Source organism: Lactuca sativa, chromosome 5, assembly GCF_002870075.4.
Source record: "Lactuca sativa cultivar Salinas chromosome 5, Lsat_Salinas_v11, whole genome shotgun sequence".
Classification (NCBI taxonomy): Eukaryota; Viridiplantae; Streptophyta; class Magnoliopsida; order Asterales; family Asteraceae; genus Lactuca; species Lactuca sativa.
This window is the reverse complement of record NC_056627.2, coordinates 50574374-50595744: the sequence shown is the minus strand read 5'-3', so window position 1 is coordinate 50595744 and position 21371 is coordinate 50574374. Positions and strand designations below refer to the sequence as shown.

Genomic DNA, 21371 nt, shown 5'->3' with positions numbered 1-21371 from the left:
CTCGTCGAGTGTAGCTTACTGACTCGCCGAGTCCTTCCAGAACTTGAGAAATATTGAAAACCCCAGTTAACTCGCCGAGTCCATACGTGTCCAATGTCGGGAAAACCCTAACTGACTCGTCGAGTCGTCTTACTGACTCACTGAGTCCATGCAGAAACCAAAAACAGGAACCCCTATTTCGACTTGTCGAGTTGACTTATGCACTCGTCGAGTCCCTTCAGTCTTTTTCTCGTATAGACGTTTTTAAGCCACCCTAAAGTCCCAAAATGCAGATCTAACGTCCTAGGGTATGGTTTCCACATAAAGTTGCAAACTTTACGTGCATGCATGGTCCTAAATGTCAAAACCAAGTGAAATGGAATGTTTAACCCAAAAGGAAGGACCTTAGCTTTCCAAATCTCATAACTTTATAGCTATAGGGACCAAGGGGCGTTTAGATGTGAAGTTACAACTTTAGATCTTGCCCCAATACTCGAAATGACTCCCAAATGTGCTAAAGATAGCCCTAAACCCAAAATCACTACTAGAAAACAACCTTTTACGACACGTAAACCACGACACTCGTTAATTTAGGTTACGCAGACGAGAGTGACATTAAAAAAGTGTCATCTCTTCAGAAAATTTAAGGATTTAGGTCACGCATTATTGCGTGCCCTTAAATTAGTGTCATAAGAAAAAAAAATTAAAAACACATAGGGCGCTGTATCTTAAATGGGCCTCCTCTGTAGGTGTCGCTTTATAATTTTTATGAACACGCGTACCTTAGTTACAAGCGGGAAAAGAAAAGCTTGCTACCCTTTTTGCCCTAAGCGTTTTGACGTATCTTTCATTTTGCTTTCACTGTTGTGCGCGCAACTTCTCAATCACAGATCCAAGGTTACGATTTCATCTCCATCTCTCGACTTCATCATCTCAATCAAGAAAAAAGGCTTCTAATTTCCATTCATTTGCTTCATCTCTGCTATGATTTCACCTGCTTCATCTCGATAGTTTCTCCATTTATCTCTTCTATTTCAGTTTTTCTCAAATTAGGGCTTGCTATTACCAGTCGTAATCTTCCTGATCATCTTCAACTTCTTGTTTAACAGTCGTCATCAATGGCAGATTACCAAATTCGTTGCTATTCGATTCACAATCATCTTTGACCATTTGACTACCCGACCCATTTTGGAGTCTTCAGAATGGCTACATTGTAGTGGAGTCGCAACTTGAAGCATCATTAGGAACCACCATTGATTCAGAATAATACTCGCTCATGGTTCGACAGTTTGGCAGATTGAGACGAGCACGAGGACCATACATGACTTGGGCAACTTCATAAGCTATGGCAGCTTCAACTGCTGACCCGAAAGTTCCAAGCCATAATCGACTACCTCTATTGGATTCTCGAATCTCAGCTACCCATTTACCCCATGTTCGTTGTTTTACACCTCTGAAATTACACCTCGAGTTCTCAGGTCCTCTTTTACCTTTCATGCGACCTTTCTTTGATCCTTTTGCAGGAACTTTACGTGTTGGTTTAGCTTTTTCATCTAATTTATCGATCTTCTTGTTGTATTCCTTCCATTTCGCTAGAGTTTCTGCTACCCCTTTTGGGCCTTCATGTCTAGTTCGTGATTTTTTCTTTCTGGAGGACTCCATTGATGAAGAAACTTGAGTAGAATGAACCATTTGTGTGTTTCTGGGTTTATTTTCATTCCAATTTCCGTTGAACAAGTCGGTAGTTTCTCTATTTATCTCTTATATTTCAGTTTTTTCTCAAATTAGGGCTTGCCAACTGTATGATGAAATGCCTGAGAGAAGAATTACAACCAAAAGTGCATTTTGATTCCCTTTCAAACACTTCAACTAACTGACCATATTACCCTTGTGGTAGTTAACTTTTGTATCATTAGTGAACTGAACTTGGTTCTCTTTAATGTGCAGACAAGGCAAACTGCTCTCTTTTCTGCAACTCAAAAAAAGAAGGTAAAACCTTTTTTCATACACATTTGTATATTTTAACTGTTTATTTCATTGTTTAAATTAAATCATGATAATATTTATTTATTTATTTATATACTTGTTTCTCAAGTTGAGGATCTTGTACACCTATATATCATTTCAAACTACTCCAGTGTACATTGATGTAGATGATGGGAGAACAAGAGTAAGCAAAATATTCCCTTTTTTTGTTCACTATATTTTTGAGTTTTCAATTAGAAGTTATGTTTATACTTTATAATATGATACTGTAGACATGAAATGTGAAAGTGATGTAAATGATGAAATATGAAAAAAAAAATACCTAAGACATCATCAAACAAGCGTTTTTCTTGTGAGGGGTAGCGGTGGCGAACCAACTGAAAGTATATATCAAGGTCAGAATAGTAATTATACATTAGTAAAGAGGTTGATTGGTAAAAGGTGGAAAATAAATACCTTAGCTATATCTTTAGGAAATTGCTCTGATGTAAATTGACCAAAGTAGTCAACATATGCAGTAATTTGTGCCTGGTTATGAAACACAATGAAATATAAAACCACTGTCTAAATATAATAACACTTTTTTAAAAACTGTATAACTTCAAATTGCAAAAAAAGGCACTGATTATACCTTATGTTGTTGCGTATCTAGAGGGGGAGGCCAAAACAGTGAAGATAATCATAGACCATCGGTCCACCTGGCAGATGTGGTAGCCATCTATGAAAAGACTAGAATACCTTCTGCTTTCTACTAATATTAGCAGAGAGGGATATGGTGAAGCTGCGAGCTTTGGTTTTTCAATCTGCTAACAATCATCAAGAATGAGAAGATTGTAATTAAGCATCATCATGTTTCGTACAACTTTTGTTTGTACCCATCACATCAAAAGTTAAAGACTGGAGCGCTTGATCATCACCACCGCTAATAACATTGCAAGAAAAGCAAGATTCACAGCCTTCTCCTCCTCTAACATCTGAAACATGCAAGCAATTCACCCCCTACTAATGTGCATTTTTACAACATGCAAGCCCCATATCAAAGTCTGGATACATGTTGCTGATGCATCTAGCTTTGTTCAGCCAGGAAGCATGATTGATAGGTACATTTACTTGTCTACATAAAAATGATTTAAAGAGGAGACCTTCCTATTAAAGCCACTTCATGATGAGGTACTTCATAATATTTTGTACTTTTTTTACACGCACACTGATATTTTTTTGTTATATGTTTCACACTGAGATTTGGTTCCATCAATTATAGGGTTTTTCAATCTATGTTAACTTTAGATGGATAACTTAGTAATTTATGTATTTATGGTTTATTGATTCTTTTGAAGACAGCCACCAATGGACTGTGCAAGGAAGTTGGATCCACTTGGCAATGTGAAAGAAATGAAGATTACAGAAAGAAGAAGTCCTTTTCTCCAGAGTAAGTATATGTTTGGGTCATAAATTTTTTCAAAATATTTATGTTAGTATTGATTTTTTTAAAGTGCTTCATAGTTTTCATACGAAACTATGTACAGTCAGATGTTATAACTTCATTAAATCCGAGTATCTAATTGTTCTAACATTGCAGGTTATTATAGATTGTGGTTGTGGAGGATAAAGTTGCTTATATCAGTCTTAGGGTGGTTAAAGGTAGTTATAGCAGTTATTAATTTTTATGCTCTTAGTTTTGGTTCTTAAAATGATAGGATATCAATTAGGGTTTCTCTTAGTCGTCAAGGGGGTGGTAAAGGATTGGAGGAAGGGACTTAAGGTCCTTTAAATAGGGTGAAAACCCCAAAAATTAGTGTTTCATCTCCTAACTCCTACTCATCGAGTTCGGGTCCTCCGACTCGTCTAGTAGATCCAATAATCCACGCGGGCTTACCCGCTTCTACACGACGAGTTGGGGGCAACCAACTCGTCGAGTAGGTCCATAAATATGTCGTATAATGCTTTAAACTTGTACCTGGGAGTCGGGGTGTTACAATTCTCCCCCACTTGAACTATACTTCATCCTCGAAGTCTGCTGTAGTGAACAAGTCTGGGTAGTGCTCCCACATCTCTGCCTCTGGCTCCCATGCCCACTCGGATCCCCTCATGTGCCCCCACTGTACCTTTACCAAAGGTACCTCCTTGTTCCGTTGAACCTTCATATTCCTCTCTAGAACATCCACTGGTCTCTCCACATAATTCAGACGCTCACCGACCTGTATATCACCTAATGATACCACTGCCTCCTTATATTGTCACAACTAGCATTTTCAGCTAGGAAATTCTATTCCCATGTAAACATCAGTTATTGTACAAACTTGTACTCTAAGTGAATATCATGCTATATGCTAATATGAAATCATCCATTTGAATCCAAATTTTTTTAGAGGGAAACGGACTTTCGATTTTGTTTACATTTTGTCACTAATTTTTTTTCTTTATCTATTTGCCACTGAACTATTGCAACTGTTCACATTTTACCCTTATGACCGGTAACAATCGGTCATAAGGGTAAATTATGAACAATTTCAATAGTTCAGTGACAAATAGATAACGAAAAAAAGTTTAGTGACTAAATGTGAATAAAATCAAAATTTTGTTACCCTTAAAATCATTATCCCTTTGTCTCACTTACCTATGGTTTAATGAAAGATCATAGACTAGAAAATACTATTATTATTAGATTGTATTTAACCCATGCTTCTACAATTTTATTATTATAATCGGACCTATATAACTGAAATATGAAAGAAAAACTTTACGTAAGAAGCTTGCAAATTTATAAATAAAATAAAAAGGTTTTCACAAAATCTCTTTAACTTTCTCAAACTTATTTGACCAAAAACGACTAACAATGAGGCCCACTATGGAAATATGGATGCGCTTAGCCCCAATAAAACAAGAGGATCCATGATTGAATGAACCCGTCTTAAAGCCCAAGCCTGCAACCCCGTCCGGCCCGAATCCGAAATACACATCCAGATCCAGGACAGGAATTACAACAATAAACCGACCCGGTCCATGCCGTGGAGAACAATCGAACATTACTTCTTCACCGTTCCTCTACCACCGGACTGACTGTCTTCCCGCCATCACAAAGAAGAAAAATGTTGCTCGAATTGCCTCGATTAACCAACTCCCTGAGGGATCCATTCGACGCAGATCAAGCTTATATCAATCGCAAATCCATTCTTCAATCATTCAACAGTCGTCGCAGGTAGTTGATTGCAAACCCTATCACATATGCAACTGTTTTATTCACAATTTGTAAAATTTGTTATGCTAATGAACTGAATATTGAATTGGCTGTAATCAGCTCTGCAAAGTCAGTTGACGAATTCGAAGTTGCTCGAAAGATTGTTCATCGATGGGATGAAGGTACTCTCGTTAACTCGCACTATTGTTTTATATACATACTTACATTTGCTATTATGCAAAATATATGATCACTCCTTTCGTAATATTCAAGTAAAATAGAGGCGTGGATGGATTTGAGAGATTAACGCGCAGATGTTTAACTTGAATTGACCAATCGTAGACTCTTAGCTAAAGTTTTGCTAGCTACGTTAAAACTTTATAGGAGACAATGAAACACTATCAATAGACTTTTATCATGAATTTTGCTATTTAAAACTACCTGGTGTGTACTAAAACTATATGATATGAAAACATTTTAAGTTCATATTTTTATTGGGTACTTGAAATTGGTGTAGCTTCTATTGAAGTCCGCCAAGCATACAAACAATTTGTTGGGGCTGTGGTTGAGTTGATTGATGGAGTAGTGATCAATGAGGAGTTCAAAGAGGTGGCGTTGGCAGTGTACAGGCTTTTTGGTACTCATGGAGAAGAGGAAGAAGAGAATAGAAGGATCATTGAAAAGAAGTAAAAAATTCTTGCCTTTACCTGTAAATACATTCATCAACAGACAATATTTATCTTAAAACACTTTATGTTTCTGCAGATCTGAACTACAAAAACTACTTGGTTATTCTGTTTCGGATACAAAGCTACAGAAAGTTGTTAATGCTGTGCAAAGTCTTTCCAAGTTGCAGCCAGACAACCACAAATTGGCTGAAAACCAAGTCAATGCCAGTGATGATTGTCAAGAGTTTGGTGCAAACTTGGTTTTTCACCACCCAGCCCGGTTCTTGGTTGATGAATCTATTGAGGATGTAGAGATGTGGGGGGAGGATTCAAATGTAACTTCTACCTCACTTCATGGGGACTGGTATGATAACAATGAGGTCACTAATCACCATCCTGTTGGTGGAGTTTTTGATTTAGGATGGTTAAGAGATGAATGCAATAAAATAGTAAAAAGTAGTACTTCTCAGCTTCCTCAAGATGAACTAGCAATGGCTATTTGTCGGGTACTTGATTCAGACAAGGCTGGTGATGAGGTAATGAAGTGGTCAATTCATTGTGATTTTGAAAGGGTTTTTTCCTTTGGATTTCTAAGTTATCCGAATGCTTTTACTTTTGTTTTGAAGATAGCTGGTGATTTGTTGGATCTAGTTGGTGATAGTGCATTTGAAACTGTTCAAGATCTTATCATGGTGAGAAACGAACATTTTTGTTGCATTTATTTACTCATTTTTATCAGTTATCATCAGTGTTCTTGTTATATTTCTCCAATTCAGCATAGGAAGGAACTCGTGGAAGCCATTCATCATGGGATGCTGAACTTAAAATCTGAAAAGGTGGTTTCTGGGTCTCAACCACGCATGCCTAGCTATGGTACTCAGGTATGAATTTATTCATTTGTTCTTTGTAGTTTTGTTGTTATTCTCACATGCATGAAAGTTGGTTGTCAACAGTCCATTATGACATTGTATTTACAACTCAACCAAAGATAATAAATGCCTACACTTCTCATTTGGCATTGTACTTACAACTCAACTAAAGACCTCACATTTCTCCCAATGTCCTTACTTTATACACACATACAACACAACTGCTTACCAAAAACATTGAAATTTACAAGGTAATAACTCTTAAAAGTTTGGTTGTTACGCAACAATTGATACAGGTTACAGTTCAAACAGAATCAGAAAAGCAAATTGATAAACTAAGACGCAAAGAGGAGAAGAAACATAAACGAGGAACTGATCATGGGGCTGATAACGAGTTGTCTGTTATGAGTTTTAGTTCTTTACTTCAAGCAAGTGCAAAGAAAAGCCCCTTTGATGATCTGATTGGACATGGTGAAGGGTCAAACACATTAGCAGTTACTGCTCTTCCTCAGGGAACAACTAGGAAACATCATAAGGGATATGAAGAAGTTTCCATCCCTCCAACACAAACTGCACCCATGAAGCCTGGAGAGAAGCTGGTACCTTCTTTTTTCCTTTTCTAATTTATAATAAATCATGTGTAGTGATTTATAGTTTTTATTGTATTGTTCTTTTAGATTGAAATAACTGAGTTGGATGAATTTGCACAAGCTGCTTTTCAAGGCTACAAATCACTCAACCGTATTCAGAGCAGAATTTTCCATACTACTTACAACACTAATGAGAACATTCTGGTCAGTCCAAAATTGAATAAGTTCATTAATACATATGATGCCAAGAAATAAGATCCTTTGTCCTCAAGCAACCATCATGTTTTCCAGGTTTGTGCTCCAACAGGAGCTGGGAAAACAAATATAGCTATGATTGCTGTTCTACATGAGGTGCACAAATACTCTGATCTCATAGAGATTGATTTCTCCTGTAAAACTTATTTTCAAATTAAATCATACCAAGTGATGCTTACAGATTGGACAGCACTTCAAAGATGGCTACTTGCATAAAGAAGAGTTTAAGATAGTTTATGTTGCTCCCATGAAGGTACAACTGATATTATCATTTAAACCCATTATTCTTTTTAATTCTTACTATCTCTTTTGGACATGCAATCTCTAGGCATTAGCTGCTGAAGTTACCAAGGCATTTAGCCATCGATTAGCTCCATTGAACATGGTTGTGAAAGAACTTACTGGGGACATGCAACTCTCCAAAAATGAACTCGAAGAAACTCAGGTATTTTACAACTTTGGAAATTAAGTTATACAACTGGTGTTTGAGTTTTAATATTGGAATATTTTCTCACAGATGATTGTGACAACACCTGAGAAATGGGATGTAATTACTCGTAAAAGCAGTGACATGTCACTGTCCATGCTAGTAAAGCTCTTGATTATTGATGAAGTACATCTGCTGAATGATGATAGAGGGCCTGTAATAGAAGCATTAGTGGCCCGCACACTTCGCCAGGTGGAGTCAACACAGTCAATGATCCGTATTGTAGGCCTTTCAGCTACTCTTCCCAATTATCTCGAGGTTGATCTTCTATCCTCCTTGATATACAGAACACTAGGGTTGATTTACCTCTGTGCTGTGTAGCTTGATTTGCTGACATCATCCCCAACTTTCAGGTTGCACAATTTCTGAGGGTTAACACTGAGGCGGGTCTCTTCTTCTTTGATTCTAGCTATCGTCCTGTGCCTCTTGCACAGCAATATATTGGAATTACAGAGACGAATTATCAAGCACGAAATGAATTGTTGAATGAAGTTTGCTACAAAAAGGTTTTTTTCTTTTTCTTCATTCATGACTACCCGTTTTTGTACTATCTTTGGTCACTAAAACTTCTTATTCCCAGGTTTCTGAATCACTAAAGCAAGGGCATCAAGCTATGGTGTTTGTTCATTCACGGAAGGACACTGGGAAAACAGCTGATAAACTGGTAATAATTCGTATTTATAAGACAGACTGTGTTTTTGTTAGTAGGCGCATCTCCAAACTTTATTCCAAAGGATTATTGGACTCATTTGATTCGGAATCATATGATAGTGAATTGACAAAGCAACCCTTTACCGGAAAGAGTAATATGCCTAGTGAACTAGTGGCCCTTGTGCATACTGATGTTTGTGGACCATTCAGTATGCCAACCAGGGGATGAAATAAGTGCTTTGTCACATTTATTGATGATTTCAATACATTGACATGGTGTATTGTACAGGTTGAACTTGCCCGGAAGTATGATGAGCTAGACCTCTTCAGGAATGATGAACATCCTCAGTTTCAGTTGCTTAAGGTAAGGACTAAGGACATTGTCAGACTTGGAACAATCCGGAAACAGTCATATCATGATCTAACTTGAGGTGTCACCATCACCTACTTTATTTGCTTCCAGATGGAGGTCTCAAAGTCTAGGAACAAAGAGCTCGTTCAGCTATTTGGATCAGGAGTTGGCATCCATCATGCAGGAATGTTACGTGCTGATAGAGGTTTGACCGAGCGACTTTTTTCTGATGGATTGCTGAAGGTGTTTATTTAACTCTTCCTTTGGCTTTTCTCTTTAATTTTTGTGGTATGTCACTCAATGTGTTACCATTTCTTTTCAGGTCCTTGTTTGTACAGCAACTTTGGCATGGGGAGTAAATCTACCTGCACACACTGTTGTAATTAAGGTTGTTAAAATGTGGAATACCTGTGTGTGTGTGTGTGTGTATTGGTTTATGTTATTTGTTTATAAATTGCAGGAAATAACAACACACTTTATTCTTTTTTTATCAATATAGGCCATAACCATATTTTGTACCCATATTAGCATTGTACTTACATTTCATCTTACCCATAATAGCAACATACTTAACTTTATTACTGGTAATAGCAAGGTACTTACATTTGTTTACACATGATGGCAATATACTTACAACTGTTATGCATAATAGGCTAATAGCAACATACATACATTTCTTTACCAATAACAATAATATGCAACAAATAAAGTACATTGCTCATATTAATAGCGAAATGAAATTACACCACTATTATGGGTAAAAAGAGTATAAGTTCATTGCTATTATGGATACAAAATAAGGTACATTGTTTCATGGGAATAAATATATAAGCAGGTTATTATCATGAGTAAAAACTAGAATACAATTGCTTATATAGTGCTATTCCTTGCAATTTGCCCAATGTTTATTAATCATCACACCTACCTTTGAAACAGGGGACTCAGTTGTATGATCCAAAGGCTGGTGGATGGCGAGATCTGGGTATGCTGGACGTTATGCAGGTGTCATCAATGTTTTCATTAAATTATTTGTTGTTTTTTTTAAAAAAAAAGTTATTATTTAAGTTCTAACGTTGTGTTCTTCATTGTATGTAGATTTTTGGACGTGCTGGAAGACCTCAGTTTGATAAAAGTGGTGAAGGCATTATAATTACATCTCATGATAAGTTGGCCTACTATCTGCGGCTTTTGACTAGTCAACTTCCCATAGAAAGCCAGTTCATTACCTCCTTGAAAGATAACTTAAATGCAGAGGTCACATTGGGGACTGTGACAAATGTGAAGGAAGCTTGTGCATGGCTTGGATACACATACCTTTTTATAAGAATGAAGATGAATCCTCTGGCATATGGTATTGGATGGGATGAGGTATACTTAACTTTTTGGCACATGTATATTATTGTTTGATTTACATTACTTATCAAGCTTATGACTATTATTTATGTGATAATTGCTTTCATTATGATAGGTTATTGCAGATCCTTCATTGAGTATGAAGCAAAGATCACTTGTTTCAGATGCTGCACGTGCACTTGACAAAGCTAAAATGATGCGTTTTGATGAAAAAAGTGGGAACTTCTATTGTACTGAACTTGGTCGCATTGCTAGTCACTTTTATATTCAATATTCTAGTGTGGAGACATACAATGAGATGCTGAGACGCCATATGAGTGATAGTGAGGTAACAAGTTCTTGTCTATTTAGCGGTTTCTTTATTTTTTCTGTCCAACTCCTGTATGGGTAAAGCGGCTGAATGTGTAATGATGTTTGTCTGGATAAAGTGATGTATACACAAGGCATGTTTCTTTTCTTGGCTGAATAAACTGCCTAACTGAGCTAAATGATCATTTTACTCTTACATTCGAACAAACAATTTTCATGATATTCATCAAATTATTGCAAGGAGAGTTAGGAGGGAAAAACATGGAAAATTAGGTAAAAAGTCGGTGCATGAATAAATTACGTTTTTTGGATTAACCCATTAAGTCGTTTTGTCTAAGGTTAAGTAAAAATGAAACAACCATGTATAGCTATCTAGATTAAATGCTTCACCAATTAAGCTCATTAATTCAAAAAGAAACAGTTCCTTACTTTGGTATTTGATTGGTATTAATTTTTTGCAGATAATCGACATGGTTGCTCACTCTACTGAATTTGAAAATATTGTTGTTCGAGAGGAGGAGCAAAATGAATTGGAAACCTTAGCCCGCACTGTCTGTCCTTTAGAAGTCAAGGGTGGTCCCACAAATAAACATGGAAAAGTATCTATTTTAATTCAGGTATAGCCTATTAAAGATCAAGAATAAGTACTCGACAATTAAGTTTATATGATTTGCCTTTATCTAATAACATTTTGATTCTTTGCAGCTATACATATCTCGAGGGTCTATCGATGCATTTTCCTTAATTTCTGATGCGGCATACATTAGTGCCAGCTTGGCGCGTATAATGCGGGCCCTTTTTGAAATTTGTTTGCGTAGAGGATGGTGTGAGATGACTTCCTTCATGTTGGAGTATTGCAAGGCTGTAGATCGTCAAATATGGCCCCACCAGCATCCTCTCAGACAATTTGACAGAGATATATCACCAGAAGTTTGTCTAACCATCTCCATGTTGCTATTTTTCCATATGCTTTTTCTTCATCCTTTTTCTTATTTATTTTTTCCATTTTGTTTCAGATAATTCGGAAGCTAGAAGAACGAGAGATTGACTTGAGTCATCTTCTAGAGATGCAAGAGAAGGAAATTGGAGCTATGATCCGTTATGCACCTGCAGGAAGAGTAAGTACTAAGTACTAAGTGGTGTCCTATAGTTTAATCTCCCAACAATGTCAATTGTGTAAGTTTTTATTTGGATGCATTTTGATTTTGAAGGTAGTGAAGCAATATATAGGATTCTTTCCATCAATCTTGTTGTCTGCCACAATAAGTCCGATCACTAGAACTGTTTTAAAGGTAACTCTTTTGATAACCATTAGTATGGAGTTTGGTATTTATATTTTATATACAGCATATTGATATTGAGATTTGTTTCAGGTAGATCTGGTCTTAACTCCAGACTTTGTATGGAAAGATCGCTGGCATGGTGCTGCACAACGTTGGTGGATTCTTGTTGAGGTTCTTTTTTATGTTTATGTGGATTATAATTTGCCATTTAATAATTCAATGGTAGTAACAAGTCACAAGTGCACTGTATTAATGTGGAACCTTTTATGAAAAAAAAAAAATCATGCAGGATTCAGAGAATGATCATATCTACCACTCGGAGCTTTTTACATTGACCAAACGAGCAGCAAAAGGGGAACCACAGAAGCTTTCCTTCACTGTGCCGATTTTTGAACCACATCCTCCTCAATACTACATTCGTGCTGTTTCTGATTCTTGGTTGCAATCTGAGGCTTTCTATACTATCTCTTTTAAGAATCTAGCCCTACCAGAGGTCATTATAGTAAATTAACATTCAGACATGTTTATGATTGGCAATTCTTGTTGTAAAGTTGATTTTGGTATTCCTTTTTTTATTCAGAGCCATACAACACACACTGAACTTCTAGATCTGAAGCCACTTCCTGTGACTGCACTTGGCAACAAGGCTTACGAAGCTTTGTACAGATTTTCACACTTCAATCCTATTCAAACCCAGGTATGGCTTCCTAGATTGTGGATGTTGTTACTATATTAGCCATGTTGTTATCACTAATTACGTTGTATGCCACTGATGGTTTTGATGGTACTTGGCAGGCTTTTCATGTGTTATATCACACACAGAACAACGTTCTTTTAGGAGCTCCTACTGGAAGTGGGAAAACTATATCTGCAGAGCTTGCTATGCTTCATTTATTCAATACAGCCCCTGATATGAAGGTACAAATTACAGTATTTATCTTGAGATCAGTATGTCCAGTGGCTCACATATATTTAAAAACTGAAGTTCTTGTTTATGGCTCACTTAAATTTACAGGTTATTTACATAGCACCATTAAAAGCCATAGTTCGAGAACGAATGAATGATTGGAAGAATGGCCTTGTCTCTAAACTTGGTAAAAAGATGGTAAGTGTACCTTTAATTTTTGTGGGTCCACATGGAATATAGTAGATCAACACTGGGATACTTAATCTATCACATGTGAAACATGATTTGATATTTACACATGGTGCTCTATCAGGTTGAGATGACTGGTGATTACACTCCAGACATGATGGCTCTGATGTCAGCAGATATCATAATCTCAACTCCTGAAAAGTGGGATGGTATTAGTCGTAATTGGCACAGTCGAAGCTATGTCACTAAGGTTCTTTTCTTACTTACCTCAGAGTTACATAACAACAATGACAATATGACATATCATTATTATTATTGTTATAACCAAAGTATTGCATATTATATATTTTTATGTTGAAAATTGTCTTCAATTCTTTTGGCAGGTTGGCCTCATGATTTTGGATGAGATTCACCTACTTGGAGCTGATCGTGGACCTATACTTGAGGTACATGTCATATTACCCTGCAGATATGCTTTTTTGGGATTAATTCTTTACTGATTTTAAATTGGTCGCCAGGTCATCGTCTCAAGGATGAGATACATATCATCACAAACGGAGCGACCCGTTCGGTTTGTTGGTTTGTCAACAGCCTTAGCAAATGCCCAGTGAGTTTTTTTTTTGGTTCATCACATTTATATGTTTTAACAATTATATATATATATTTTTCATATTGCTCCAATTTTACAATGTTTTTAGGAATCTGGCTGACTGGTTGGGAGTTGAGGAGATTGGTCTGTTCAATTTCAAGCCAAGTGTACGACCTGTGCCTCTTGAAGTTCATATACAGGCAAGGCGACTTTCTTTTCCACTTGTATAAAAGTCTGAAATACACAAGAAGTTTTCAAATATTAACAATTAATCATTTCAATTTACAGGGGTACCCAGGGAAATTCTACTGTCCAAGAATGAATAGCATGAATAAGCCAACCTATGCTGCCATATGTACACACTCACCAACAAAACCAGTTTTAATATTTGTTTCATCTCGTCGGCAGACAAGGCTCACTGCATTAGAACTCATTCAGGTATTTTTATTAATTTTCTTGAAATGAAAGCTCGTGTTACATACTATTTTTATTCATTAAACTCATATTTTATTTTCTTTTGCAACATGAAGTATGCCGCTTCAGATGAACATCCAAGGCAGTTTCTTGCCATGCCTGAGGAGGCGCTACAGATGATTGTTTCTCAGGTCACTGATCAGAATCTTAGGCACACTCTACAATTTGGTATCGGATTACATCATGCAGGATTAAACGACAAAGATAGATCTTTTGTTGAGGAACTTTTTGCAAACAACAAGATTCAGGTAGGACTTGTATTATTTTTTTGAAAAAAATATCAATACCCATGATTGGGAAAACCCTTTTTCATCTACATTTTATGGAAAATTACTGTTTCAGGTTTTGGTTTGCACAAGTACGTTAGCTTGGGGGGTAAATCTTCCAGCTCATCTGGTTATAATAAAGGTTAGTCAAACTTTTAGCATCCACAATTATCAAAGAATTTTTTATTTCTGCCACATCAGCTTTCTACTAACCTTTATTTGACTAAACCCTATCATCACAAACCTTCTCCAATGCATAAACCTTTTTTTAAAACAACTATTTTGTTCACCTCTATTTGAAATCTTCTATAAAGCCCAATCATCAAAATTTTCGATTTTATATTTCTTAAAAAGAATATTACTTGACTTCAGCACTTGAAAGATGATAGAATTATCACGTATGTCGTTAACAAAATATGAAACGATAAAAATATTATATTATTGCTATGTTTTTTTAACATTGATTTTGGGGAGTAGCATGAAATATTTGATAAATAGATTAGTAAGTCAGAAGATAATAAAGATCAAAAGTTAAATATGATTAGGGAAGTAAATGAAATATTACTGGATGAAAGGGTTTAAATGTGAAAAACACAAATAAAATAAGCATTTAAAGAGCTATAAGTGGTCAAGTAAAAGACAGAAAAAACGTTGTATTCTAATGATAAAAAGTAAAAACCCTTTCAAAGCCTAAATCAAATAGTCAAAAGCTATAAAATAACCTCCGATTGGAGGGTCATTGATTTGATATGTTATGTTATTGATATTGGGTTTTTATGACATGCTGCAGGGAACAGAGTATTATGATGGGAAAGCAAAGCGTTACGTTGATTTTCCAATCACAGACATCTTGCAAATGATGGGACGTGCAGGTCGTCCTCAATATGATCAACATGGGAAAGCCGTCATTCTTGTACATGAACCCAAAAAAAGCTTCTATAAAAAGGTCAATTTATAAAATTATAAAGCAAGAGAAAAAAAAAACAAATATATGATATACACACAATGTTGCAATTGCTGACGTGCATATAATTTTTTCTTTTGCAGTTTCTTTATGAACCATTTCCAGTTGAAAGCAGTCTTAGAGACCAGCTCCATGATCACATCAATGCTGAAATAGTTTCTGGAACAATTTCTCATAAGCAAGATGCTGTACATTATATGACCTGGACTTATCTGTTCCGTAGACTGGTAATATTTTTTTAAACCCTAAAACTGATTAAACATGTGTCATCATTTCCATGAATATTACATTTTTTTGACATTATTACACATGTGGCAGATGGTTAATCCAGCTTATTATGGATTGGAGGATTGTGATCCCGAAAGTTTAAATTCTTACCTATCAAGGTAAAAACCGTACTATATCTTCACTAAATTAACAAAATATCACCTGTTTCATTTTTTTTAGTACTAAATACACAATTTTGCTTGCAGTCTAGTGCAGAACACATTTGAAGATTTAGAAGATGGTGGATGCATTAAGATGGATGAAGAAAATGTGGAGTCTTTAATGTTAGGTTCAATAGCATCACAATATTATCTGAAATACATGACAATTTCCATGTTTGCTTCAAATATAGAGTCAGATACCTCTCTTGAAGTAAGTAAAACTTATACCAAAGTTTTATCATTATGATCATTTTGATATTTATTCTTACAGTATATCATCTTACTTTCAGGTTTTCCTTAATGTACTTTCGGCTGCTTCCGAATACGATGAACTTCCTGTCCGTCATAACGAGGTAATTTTATTACGCTCTGTATTTTTCTGCTGACGTGGCTCAACTTGTTGCTGAAGTGGACATATGATGTGGCAGGCTTATTGAAATAACTTCATTAAATAGTAATCAAGTTCCATTTTTGTGAAAATGTTTAAACATTGAAGGGACAATGTCACAACTCAGTTACATTGGAACAAAACTGAAACTTGATTATAATTTAATGAAACTGTTTCAGTAAATCTGCCACATCAACAACAAAAAAACATAATTTTCATACACTTGAACAAAAAAAAATACAAAATTTCACAACCTTAAGGATATAGACAGTGACATGCAATATCTTTTTGGGTTATAACCTGATTGTTTCTATTGTAGGAGAACTATAACGAAGCATTATCTGCCAAAGTCCCATATGCAGTCGACAAAAATCGCCTCGATGATCCACATGTTAAAGCAAATTTGCTTTTCCAGGTCAGCATGATCTCAGACACTTTTCAAAAACCGAAAAAAATTCTACTTCTTTCTTTTACTAAACTTTATTTTTATTTTTTTAAATCCAAAGGCGCATTTTTCTCAAGTGGAACTGCCAATCAGCGACTATTACACAGACTTGAAGTCAGTGCTGGATCAAAGTATACGTATTATTCAAGCCATGATAGATATATGTGCAAATAGTGGATGGCTGGAAAGTTCCATTACTTGTATGCATCTTCTCCAGATGGTCATGCAGGTATTATTATGCCCAACCATTTTGTATTTTGTTTTGCATGTATGGTCAGCTTTTTTAATTTTGACTTTTGTTATATATGTATATCATGTGATTGATGTCAGGGTATGTGGTTTGAGAGGGATTCACCCCTATGGATGTTGCCATGCATGAGTGAAGACCTTTTCAGCTTATTGCAAAAAGGAGGAATTTCAAATATACAACAGTTACTGGATCTCCCGAAAATGAGTATGCAATCTAGATTTGGAAACAGCGCTTCAAGACTACAACAGGTATTAAAAATAATTTAGAGCAAATTACAAGTTTAGTCCCTGTGGTATATATATATCAAACGCTATGGTTTTGTTTTCATCTAGATGTATTGCAATGCTCGTCCCTGTCACTATCACTATCGTGTTAAAAAAGTTTTTTTTTTTTTTTTTTTTAAATCCAAAGAAAAATGACTATTTGTCCCTCATCTTGATCTTCTTCGGTTAAACCCCTAACAAAATCACCAATCTTCTTCATCTTAAACTCTAAGAACAAACCCAAACCCAAACCCACAAATATATCATAACTAAGAAAATCAAGATCCAAATTAAAAGAAACCCACAAATTTACCATTTTTGTTATTTTGATGAAGCCGTATTGATTTTCTTTTTTGCATTAAAATAAATAAAATATGGTGAATATTTGGGTTTCTTCTGATTTAGATCTTGCTTTCCTTTTTGTTATAGTTTATTTCTAGGTGAAGGAAATTGAGGATTTGTTTAGATTTTTCTATCCAATATTAGACAATGAAGATGAGGGCAATATAGTCATTTCTTCAGACAAACTTTGCAACAAAACTAATCTTTAAAGACCACCCGCACAACACTGGAAATAGAACATATGGACAGAAATCATAACTTTTGACATACCACAGAGACTACAATGTGGTATATTAATTATGTGCATGAATGTCTTGTCTTATATTTATGGTTTCAGGATCTACAACATTTCCCGCGAATTCAAGTCAAACTCAAGATTCAAGGAAGGGATGTTGGGGCGTCTCTCAATATTCGTTTGGAGAGATCCAACTCCAATCGTAGAAAATCATCAAGAGCTTTTACCCCTCGTTTCCCAAAGGTACACTCAATGTGTCTGACATGTATTGTAGTGTGACAAAAGTCGCAATTTATTTGATATCTTAACACCCTCATCCTCGTCATCAAAGATAGCCCATAGAAAGCTCGTCCTCTCTAACATTCTTTCTTTGTTTTTTCAGTTGAAAGATGAAGCATGGTGGTTGGTTCTTGGGAACTCCTCAACCTCTGAACTACATGCTCTTAAAAGAGTTTCCTTCACAAACAATGTGGTTACCCGCATGAAGTTGCCACCAACCGCAACCAATATTCAGGTAATTAATTACTTTTGTCCTACACCTTTTCTTCTTCTTATTCCTTTTTGCTTATGTGGATGATTTTTTTATTTGGTAGGGGATGAAGTTGTTTCTGATATCAGATTGTTATCTTGGATTTGATCAAGAATACTCGATTGAAGAGGTTATGGAGTCTTAGCAGCTGGAATGCTGGACACCACCATAGTAAATAGTAAATACCTTAGCTTTACAAATTAATCATATGGACATGAAACAGTACAACTATATAGTGAATGTAAACATTTGAAAACCCTACTTTTCCAAGCTTTTCAAAATCTCACATTTTCATATGGATATGTTGAGCGAGATACTTTTCTTCTTGGTGACTAATTTCATGTTCGAGAACATTATCTTTCATTTGATTACAAAGTGACTACATCTTTGATGAAAGTACACTTCTTAAAATAATAATTGACTGAATATGTTTCTTATACCATAAAAAATGGTTTATTTTTCATTTTTTTCTACAAAAACCTAATTTTTACATATTTTCTAAATGAAGTCGGTTATCAACGACAGGTAAATTGGGTTTATTAAATTAAAAATTTTATATTTTACCTTTTTTTTTCCGTTTTAGACCTATTTTTTTTTTCAAAATAAAACTAGTTTTGACATTTTTTTTATTTCATTAATGAAGCCGGTTACCAGCAAGTAATCCAATATCCTTCTAACTCATGCATTTTAAGCATCAATCATCTTAAAGAAATGAATCTAAAACCCTAGGTTGCATTTTCAAAAGTAGTTCTAGGGCTATTTTTGTAAGGTTTGATAGTGTTAAGGATGGGCGTTTTGACTGAGAAACAAAGTCGGAACCGGTTGAAACCAAATTGTTGTTGTTGGTGAAAACTTATGACTAAACATCTTTTGTAGGATTCAAAGTAAAAATGTTGTTCATGATCTTGGATAGTTTACTATTCTATATTTTATTCTTATATACCTGGTCAAATCAGTATCTCATAAAGAAACACGAGCAATACATGAACAAAACACGTTGGAAAAGGCTTGGTCTCCAAGAATCTCAGGAGAGAAGATAAAGGAAGATCCCAGATTTGTAAGAGACTTGGTCGCTATCATATGTATAAATAGAGGAGTTGAGATCATTTCACACATTCTATACACTTATTAATAACACACAACACAATACACCAAAACTCTGTGTGTGTGTGTGTAATCGTCTTCATTTAATAAAAACTCTAAGGCATAATGACTTTTGTCATGTCACTTCTTGAGGTTTTATGCTGAAGATCTTGAAAATATCAAAGGGCTTTCCTCCGTATATCCTGTTGCATCTTCAGTATTTACTTTTATACGTTTCAAACATCTTAATCTTGTACTTATTTTCAATATCTTTGTATTTGTATGCATTTAATATATTTGAATAATCTAAAATCTTTAGCGGGTCTTAAGCATCTCTACAGTTCTACTTATATTGAACATCTTGAGACTTTCAAACACATGTTTACATATTATTAACATTTATGATATTTCTTTAGTTGTTAAAAACTTACAATAAATTATTTACAAGTTTTTCTCCGCATTCTAGATATAATTAACATTATGAATATATCAAACATACAAAACCGTTAAAATATCTATTTGCATATCTGATTTATTTTCAAGATCTTGACCACATTCAAGATATTCTTCTAGCACTTTTCAATATCATGCCTGACATACTAATTTGGTTACAAAATTATCATGTATACTATTATTAGATTTTGCAATCCTCCGATTTCTGTTTTTGGGTATATCAGTTTCGGGACTATCATGTAGGTATTTTGGTTCCAAGAACCGAACCAAAATAATTGTTTCACTTTAAACTGCCATAACTATTTTCTTATAAATCCAATTGACCTGAACATTTTTTTTCCACATGTACTTACATTGTTTTGTTTACTTTGTTACAAGTTTGATTGACCTTATATTGGCATGGTAATTGGTTCTTGCAAATTACATTTTCGATTATTTTGTATCCGATCCAACCATCGGTTCTTAGGACAACCTCCGAAAACAGACACAGTTTTGTGAAAATAGCCTTGAGACATGAGGTAGATATACTACTAGAAACAAGGTTTTTAGTTACGAAATTAGTGACGGGAATAATTCTCTAGCAAATTTATAGCGTTTAACAATGGATTATCGACGAATTTGTATGTCATTGATGTCTCTCTTTCTAATAGTAATATCGGAACTTCATCCTAACAATAAATAATTCTATTTTAACATTCCATACTAAGTTTTTTGTTTCGTTCGTGATGCTTGAGGATGAAGCCATTTCAGGGGATCCTATGTGGTGGATAAGAAGAATAATGAGAAACTGTTGGGAATATTAGGGTTTGCGGTGGAGATCTGGATATCAGCTTGGATCGTGATATCACTTTCCGAACTGATATTTCTACCCTATGCCTGGGTTACAAGAAATTCAGCCTAGGATAATCCAAGCGGACACCTACGTTTCTAGGCACAGAAAACGTAAACTATTTTGCTAAAGGGTTCTGTGAATGTGTGATGAAAAACGAGAGCTAAAGAACGTCTGCCTTCTGGAAAGGAAGAGTTGTTTATATACTAAACACGATTAGGGTTTCATTAGGATTAGACCGTCATTAGTTGCTTTGGAAGCAAGTAATATTAATCCGGATTAGGGTTACCAAAAACTAACGAGTTTCATGAGCCAGGGGCTCTGCCCCTTTGGAAACCCCGGACCCGGGGGCGCTACCCCCGGACCCCCGACTAGTCATCGAACCGGCTTCTGACTCGATCTTATACATGCGTGCACTCCACACAACCCCATACATGTATTAGAGTACAAATCATGAAGCCTCTTAGCTCACATGTTAGTTCCAGTTACTTAAAATGACATGGTGACACTAAAATCACCAACAGAAACGTCACTTATGGTTTTGTAATCTTCTTTTAGGCGATCGATGTTTAGGACACACGTGAGTTAGGAGGATATATGGTTACCTATTGGTAATGGTAATCGGCTCCATTAATAAAATAAAACATAATAGGTAAAAGTAAGGTTTATTTTGAAAAAAGAAAAAGAAAGAATAAGGCAAAACTAGAAAAAAGAAAAGAAAAACAACAAAAAGTCTTTTATGAAATAAACCCCATAAAAAGAAGCAACTAGTTGGAA

General features: G+C 35.4%; 2 protein-coding genes across 2 annotated transcripts; one reads left to right on the top strand and one right to left on the bottom strand.

Moving 5' to 3' along the window:
• Nucleotides 1-1041: 1041 nt before the first annotated feature.
• LOC111908260 (putative dehydration-responsive element-binding protein 2H) lies at nucleotides 1042-1671 on the bottom strand. The gene is given in 3 exon segments (XM_023904088.2): nucleotides 1042-1169; nucleotides 1172-1191; nucleotides 1193-1671. Coding segments are annotated over 3 exon segments (627 nt in total).
• Nucleotides 1672-4979: 3308 nt separating this feature from the next.
• Nucleotides 4980-18565, top strand: LOC111908264 (DExH-box ATP-dependent RNA helicase DExH14). The gene is made up of 47 exons (XM_023904092.3): nucleotides 4980-5164; nucleotides 5264-5325; nucleotides 5661-5829; nucleotides 5909-6347; nucleotides 6438-6503; nucleotides 6588-6692; nucleotides 6977-7279; nucleotides 7358-7474; nucleotides 7562-7621; nucleotides 7707-7778; nucleotides 7854-7970; nucleotides 8043-8270; nucleotides 8366-8518; nucleotides 8593-8676; nucleotides 8953-9027; nucleotides 9127-9258; nucleotides 9338-9403; nucleotides 9952-10017; nucleotides 10111-10383; nucleotides 10484-10696; nucleotides 11139-11294; nucleotides 11383-11607; nucleotides 11694-11795; nucleotides 11889-11969; nucleotides 12051-12131; nucleotides 12250-12453; nucleotides 12541-12657; nucleotides 12756-12878; nucleotides 12976-13065; nucleotides 13181-13306; nucleotides 13440-13502; nucleotides 13575-13663; nucleotides 13755-13845; nucleotides 13934-14083; nucleotides 14176-14367; nucleotides 14462-14527; nucleotides 15176-15331; nucleotides 15433-15576; nucleotides 15668-15735; nucleotides 15823-15988; nucleotides 16068-16130; nucleotides 16485-16580; nucleotides 16672-16839; nucleotides 16941-17108; nucleotides 17803-17943; nucleotides 18083-18214; nucleotides 18294-18565. The coding sequence occupies exons 1-47, from the start codon at nucleotides 5055-5057 to the stop codon at nucleotides 18372-18374; spliced, it is 6249 nt and encodes a 2082-aa protein (XP_023759860.1). The 5' UTR covers nucleotides 4980-5054; the 3' UTR covers nucleotides 18375-18565.
• Nucleotides 18566-21371: the final 2806 nt, after the last annotated feature.